The 7,756-nt window shown below is 33.6% G+C and overlaps 1 protein-coding gene and 1 pseudogene across 1 annotated transcript; both read left to right on the top strand.

Annotated features, from left to right (window-relative positions):
- Window positions 1–221: 221 nt before the first annotated feature.
- LOC110692881 (anthocyanidin 3-O-glucosyltransferase 2-like) lies at window positions 222–1,676 on the top strand. Its single transcript, XM_021869961.1, has one exon. It carries the CDS (start codon window positions 222–224, stop codon window positions 1,674–1,676), a length of 1,455 nt encoding a protein of 484 aa, XP_021725653.1.
- Window positions 1,677–1,985: 309 nt separating this feature from the next.
- Window positions 1,986–5,229, top strand: LOC110692718 (annotated as a pseudogene).
- Window positions 5,230–7,756: the final 2,527 nt, after the last annotated feature.

Raw genomic sequence — 7,756 nt, 5'->3', positions numbered from 1 at the left:
GCAGATCATATTAATATGATTCTTAAAAAAAATACGATCTAACTAGCAACAATAATCCTAGGAGAATTGATAGGAGATGAAACAAGACTAAGTCTATAAGAAGAATGCGTCACTTTTCATGCATAAATGTATATATACAAGTACTACACAACTAGCTAATCACAAATTCATGTTTATCTGTAGCTAATCACAAATTCACAATACAAAAGATTATGACGAAAATGCCGAAAGCGGATCTAGTGTTAGTCCCAACCCCTGGGACGGGCCACTTAGTCTCGGCCGTCGAATTTGCCAAGCTCGTTATCAAAAATGACAAGCGCATCTCAATCTTAGTTATAGTATTTCACATGCCAATGCATAATTCTGCCACCATCGATGCCTATATCGAGTCTCAGTCCCGTGAAGTCGATTCCGACTACATTACATTCCTTACACTACCGCCTCTATCAAACCCACCGGATCCTGCTTCTAGCGGCTTCTTCAGTCTAATCATCGACCTTCAAAAGCCTCTCATTAAGCAAGCCATCAAGGATCGGTCTACAAAACCAGCAGCATTCGTGTTTGATCTCATGTGTGTCAACTTTATCGACATTGCTAAGGAACTTCTAGTCCCTTCTTACGTGTACTTTGCTGCGGGTGCATCACTTTTGAATCTCATGCTTTATCTTCAAGAACGTTTCGATGAAAAGGGTGTTTGTATTGGTTACGAATTTAGTTACTCGGATGATGTCGAGTTAGACCTACCGGGGTTTAAGAACCGAGTGCCGGCTAAAGCATTGCCTATGTTGCTTTTCGATAAGGATAGTGAGTGTCCAACGTTTTTCGATGATCTAACTAGTAAGTTTCGAGAAACTAAAGGAATACTAATCAATACTTTCACGGAGTTAGAACCTGATCTTATTCGAAGTTTGCATGATCATGACAAGATTCCAACTGTTTACCCCATCGGTCCTATTCTAGCACTCGAGGAAAATAGTCGTGGCGGTCCTAGGGAAGATGATCGAGCCTCGATCATGCAGTGGTTGGATGAACGACCTACTTCCTCGGTGGTGTTCCTATGCTTTGGTAGCATGGGAAGCTTCGACGAGGAGCAAGTAAAGGAGATAGCTAATGGGTTAGACCGGTCCGGCCATCAATTCTTGTGGTCGTTACGTAGGCCATATTCTGAGAGTAAGCATGTGCTTCCTAGTGAAAATGAGACCTTCGATGATGCCCTGCCTCAAGGGTTCTTGGACCGGACCTCTCATAGAGGGAAAATAATCGGGTGGGCCCCACAAGTTCATGTGCTCGCCCATCGAGCTATAGGCGGATTCGTGTCTCATTGTGGGTGGAACTCGGTACTAGAAGGCATGTGGTTCGGAGTCCCGATTGCCACATGGCCGATGTACTCGGAACAACAACTAAATGCATTTGAACTAGTAAAAGAATTTGAACTTGCCGTTGAGATTAGGATGGATTATCAAAGGAATTTGATGAAAAAAGTGGCAAATTTTACGGTAACAGCTGATGAGGTGGAAAATGGTGTGAGGAAATTGATGAGTTTGAATGAGTCAATGAAGGGTAGGATAGATGAGATGAGGAACAAAAGTAGGAAGGTTTTAGAATTAGGCGGATCTTCTCATACTTGGTTGACTCGATTTGTTGGAGAAGTTTTAGAAAGTGTAGCCATCAATTAAGAAAAAATAATTAGTTAATTGAGACTAAGTAGCAGTTGAATTTTGTACTAGTCTAATAATCTATGTTTAATTTTCTTTTTCTAGGGATTAATCTAGTCTACTATAGCACTATTATTTTAATGTATCACTTTTTTGCTAGAGGAAAATAATCTAATATGTTAACTTATAGAACGTGTCCCATTTGTGATTTGTCAACTACAATTATTTTAGATACACAAATTTGAACTTTACTCTAATGTCTATTCATACGTTTTTATAGTTTATAAAGCTATGTTTTATGTATAAAGAAACTAAAAAATTATTTCATTAAAAAGAAAAATTAATCGAAGAGTATAAACTATAGTATGATCAGTATGTATATACGTAAATACTCCCTATTACTATGAGTATGGTCATATGGATATTAATCTTTCGAAAACCAACAAAATAATTGGCACACTAAATTACGCATTATTTTAAACTTAAATGGACTTGATTCAATGTATACATGTACCATGTACGAAGAATATAATACTAACCATGGTTTCAAAGAATATAATCTTGTTGCCTAGCTAAGCCATGACCAAATCATGACCCAAATTAATATATATTAATATTTTAATCCAAGTACTAATCGTATTAAATATTTAGCACTAACATATAACCTCATACTTCTACCACCACATACTTTCGATATTGTTAGCTAGCTTAGTAAAGAGTAATACTCATAAAAAAAATTAAAAAAAAAAACCCGAAAACATGTCAGAAACTAATCTTATTGTTATGGTTCCAAACCCAGCAATGGGCCATTTACCCTCAACCGTCGAGCTAGCCAAGCTCCTTGTCGAACAAGACCAACGCATTTCAATCCTACTCGTAATCCTCCATTCCCCAATCTTTAGCCCCTCGAAGGCCATCGAAGCTCATATAGAGTCTCAATCCCGTGAAAACGACCTGAACCGAATCACCTTTGTCACTCTCCCACCTTTCTCTACACCTGATCATACCTCTCCTAACTTCTTCAGCACCATCATCGAGACACAAAAACCTCTCATCATGAAGGCGATCAAGGATCGAGGTATAAAACCCGCCGCCTTTGTCCTCGATATGTTATATCTCTCGATGATCGATGTTGCTAGTGAACTTGATGTCCCTTCTTATTTTTACTTCACCTCTGGGGCTAAACTCTTAAGCCTATTGAAGGCTCCACCTTGATGATATTTTTATTTAAGTTTATGATGGAAGTCAAAACATATGTAATACAGGTATTATATTGCATTGGGCTGCACGAATTGGTATATTTTATTAAGCCCACCATGCGCGTGTCAAAGTGCAGATTTAATATTTTAAAGTCCATTATTATTTTGGCAGGATTATTTAAGCCCACTTTGATTGCTTGTTTATTTAATATATTCTGATAATGTTTAAATACTTATTCGGATAATCTTTGCAGAAGTTTGAATAATTATCTTTAACGTGATAATTTTTGTTGAAGTTTGAATATTTATCTTTAACAGATTTATCTTTGATAATGATAAGATAAATATCTCTAACAAATTTGTTTTGTAGGCTCCTTGAAATATGGGATGATAATGATATTATCTTTTGAATAAATAAATTTGTTTTTATCCTAACAACTTTTATTTTCAACAAAGTTTAAATTCCTTGAGAGGCTAGATATTGTTGCTGAAGAATAATGTTGGTTTTTTGAAGCCCATAAATAGCGCAAGTGGAATTGTTCAAATAACGTTGAAGAGTTACAACAGCTAGCTTCAAAATTCAATTTCAAGTTCCAGCTCTTCAACTCTATAAATAGTGTTCAAGTGTACTGAAGAAATAACAACGTAGAACAAGAACACACAAGAATTATCAAGCTTCATACGCTATAGCAAGAGTGTTAAATATTTTGTCTCTAAGTTCTTTAATACCTTATTGTGTGATTAGATTGGGAGAAAAGAAAAGTGTATCTAAGAGTGGAAAAAGAATATATCAAAAGTGAGATATACTTAGAGTAATATTATAATACTCAAAGTATTTAGGTAGTCTTTTAATTCTGGGAATTGAGTTGCTAAAGTGTAGATGGGCGGTTACAGGTAGAAGAGAGGTAATCTTCTAGGTGCTTTAGGACTCTAAAGGAATAAATAAAGGAAGTTTAAAATCCTACGGGTTGGATAACCCTAGGCGGAGATGTAGGCATATTTGCCGAACTTCGTAAAAATATCTCTGTCTCTTGTCTCATTTTTATTTGCTTTACTTTACCGTTTTATTTTTGCTTTTAATTCGTAATCCATATTCTGCCTAAGTTTCAAAGTTTGTTTTTTAAGCCTTGAAGTAAATCTCAAAGCCTTGACTCTGATAAGCAAATCAGTTTATTCCGCCTTGAAACTGATTTCAAGACCTTGAGATTTACAGTTTTGGGAAAAATTCCCATACTCTATTCAACCCCTCCCCCCCCCCCCCCCTTTCTAGAGTATACTTGTCATTTTTCCATCACCCTATTGATCCTTCACCTACAATTTAATGTTCAATCTCTTTATGATGATGAGGGGGTTGATGTGATTTTCAAAGAGTTTGCTGATCCCGATACCGAGTTAGATTAGAAAATCGAAGGGTATTCTCGTCAATACATTTATGGATCTTGAATCGTATGTGATTCGAGTTTTGCTTGATCAAGGTAAGACCAAGATTCCTCCCATTTATACTGTGGGCCCATTCTATCTCTCGATGGAAACAGCAAGTAGGGAGATCAAGATCAAGACTCGATCATGGCGTGGCTAGACAAGCAACCTTTATCCTCGGTCGTGTTTCTATGCTTCAGGAGCATGGGAGGGTTCGAGGCAGACCAGATTCAAGAGATAGCCAATGGCCTTGATCGATCAGGATATCAATTCTTGTGGTCCCTACCACGGTCAGCTCCAAAGGGCAACCTAGGGAGTTCGATCGAAAATGACAACCTTAACGAGGTCTTGCCTGAAGGCTTCATGGACCGAACGGTCCATAGAGGAAAAATAGTTAAGTGGGTTTCGCAAGTCCAAATCTTGGCCCATAGAGCTATCGGAGGATTTGTGACACATTGTGGGTGGAACTCGATATTAGAAAGTGTATGGTTCGGGGTCCCAATGGCTACGTGGCCATTGCACTCAGAGCAACAGTTAAATGCTTTCGAATTGGTGAAGGAGTTAGGATTGGCCGTAGAGATTAGTAAGGGAAATTATTTGGTGACGGCTGAGGAGGTAGAAAATGGTGTGAAAAGGCTAATGAATATTGATGATGAAGTAAGGGGGAAAGTGCGAGATATTAGAAATCTAAGTAGGAAGGCTTTGAAAGTTGGTGGATCGTCTAATCACAATTTGGGTTGCTTTATTGAAGAGGTCTTGCATAAGTAGCACAATAGTATTTGTTAGAACTTCAGGATGGAGTCATTAAAAAAAATTATTTTTTTTAAAGGTAAGAAAAATAAGAAAAATGTTAGAAAATAGGAACCCCTCCTCACAAGGGAAATTCCTAACGCATCAAAGGAAATAAAATTATTTGGTTGACTATATATGTAAACTAGAGTACATTACTCTAAAATACTTCCTACAATCACTTTTTACGTAATGTAGTTTGACAATTACATGCATTATTTATATATTTTTATTTAATTCTCTTTTGTGATTTATACGTAAGAAAAAATAATTATTTCAATAAACCTATTATAATATCTATTTTTTTTATACTTCGTAGTTTTTATTTATTGAGAATTAAATATATTGATACACTTTTAAAGTAATTGATAGACAAACGTTGTAAATGAAAGGACTTAAGTGAAATATAATAGAGGAAGTATTCTTCTTACTCCAATATTTTATTTATTTATATGTCCTATTGTTTTTCCACTATTCCATTGTAATGTTGTACTATGCAATTTAATTATCCTAAAATACATATTACAAAAAATTATAAAAATTTCAAATATAACTTATAATATTTGAGTTTATTTGAATTTAGTTTTCCTGATTGGAAATAAGGTGAACAAAATTAGGCCAAAGTTTGATAGTCCCTTCAATAATATCTAGATTCCTCTAAATTCTACTCTGTAATAAAAATTAATCAACACATGATTGGGTACAAACACGATTATGCGTACAAATTGAATATGGGAAAACAATATTCTCAAAATAGGGGACACGAAGCATGATATGCTATAGCTCATGTGATATATTAATAAAATAAAAAAAATAAAAAAAAGAGACTTTATTCATATATATATTACTAAATTACCTTATATCGGGGTGCTAATCGAATTGAGCAACTCGAACTCGACTCGACTTCATCGGCTCAACTTGAAACGTTAACGAGCACTACAAGTTAAACAAGCTTTGACTGGACTCGATAAGCTCGTGAACAACTCAATAATATATTGTATACATATATATATATACACACATATATATATATATATATACATATATATATATATATATATATATATATATATATATATATATATATATATATATATAAAAGTAACCATGGTTAAAAAAATTGACATTTAATAAGAGTTAATTAATGTTATATAAAAACCCTAAAAAAAATTCTTGTTTCTAGGCGCTATCACCAACCTTTTGGTTGATGGTAAGCCCCTAATCTCTTAGTTTCTTACTAGTTTTTACTTTATGCTCACAATAATTGTAGTCTCTCTATTTGAGAGTTTTTCTACCCTTATATCAGGTTATTTCTATCCGTATATCAGGTTAATTTTTCTCTCTATGTTCTTTAACTTCGTACGAAAAATTGATTTGTTGATGAGGAGTTGTGTTGTGTTGCCATGGAGGTTAATTCTACATCTACAATCAATTGTATCGAATGGTGTTCGATTCCAAAGCTACAATAGATCGAAAGACCCCCTCGTGAAAAGCTGTATCAAACAGCGGTGTAAAAGAGGGCCTTTAGAAATGTCAGATCTAGATAACAACGATCGTAGTTTTGTCAAATTAGAATATTATTCAATTCAGTTTGTATTGTATTTGCTAGTTTTGATTTATATTGTAGATGTCGTATGACTCTTCCATTAATGAATAATTTTCTTTTCAAAAAAAATTAATATTATAAAAAAAGAATTAAATAAAAAAGAAAACTTATATAAAGTGAACAAAAAATAATACTCCCTCCGTCCCTCATTTACATGCCTACTTTCCTTTTTGGGGGTTTCAAATTATATGTCTATTTTAAGAATGTATTTTTTTACAATATTTCCTCTTTTTGATGAGTTGTCATTATTTATTTTTATTTATTTTTATACTTTTGACATCATTTTCCAACACTTTCTCTCTCCAACTCTTCAATAATTACCAACTACCTTTTCTTTCTCTCTATATATCTCTCTCTAATCTCACATGCATATTTGTACTTCCCAATCATGACTTTTAAGTTCTTTAATTCTCGTATAAAATAGTAAGTAGGCATGTAAATAAGTGACGGAAGGAGTAATAATAAGAGCTTATAGGAATGATTTTTGAAAATTAAACCTATCATAATAATTGGTATTATTTTTTTGTAATTTCGTAATTGGTATTATTTTTTCGTAATTTCTTAATAATTGACAATCTATCATAACATATGGTAATTTTTTTTGAAAGTTAAACTAAAGTAATACCATTAATTGGTCAATTAATATTACTCCGTATTGAATATTGTAATTATACTATAGATATAAGCTTGTAATAATGGAACACCTACACTGCTACACTTACAATTAAACCATAAATTATTAAAATGACATTGACGAATTTTTAATCTCAACCAAAATTTCTTTGTCTTCATGTGATATTAAGTCAGCTTGAGTCCCACATTAATCGCAATTTCTATCACAGTCACATTTGTCCTGTAACTATGAGTATGGACATTATTCATCATTTGTAGATCATAACTTATTTGGCACGCAAAACATGTATAATTTTTCACAATTACCTTGATTTGCAGGGGGTTTATTAATTCAACGTTTTTGTTGACAAGCTAATCCAAGACCAAATCATGAACCATATTAATAATATAATGTACTAGTGTATCTATCTATCTATATATATATATATATATATATATATATATATATATATATA

Source organism: Chenopodium quinoa, unplaced genomic scaffold (genome assembly GCF_001683475.1).
Source record: "Chenopodium quinoa cultivar QQ74 unplaced genomic scaffold, ASM168347v1, whole genome shotgun sequence".
In the NCBI taxonomy this organism is placed as follows: domain Eukaryota; kingdom Viridiplantae; phylum Streptophyta; class Magnoliopsida; order Caryophyllales; family Amaranthaceae; genus Chenopodium; species Chenopodium quinoa.
Note: the sequence above shows the minus strand (reverse complement) of the source record. Positions and strands in the feature narration are given on the sequence as shown.

Bases quoted from the DNA above. Each gene is read 5' to 3' on its own strand.
- LOC110692881 (XM_021869961.1), top strand. From the start codon at position 222: ATGCCGAAAGCGGATCTAGTGTTAGTCCCAACCCCTGGGACGGGCCAC.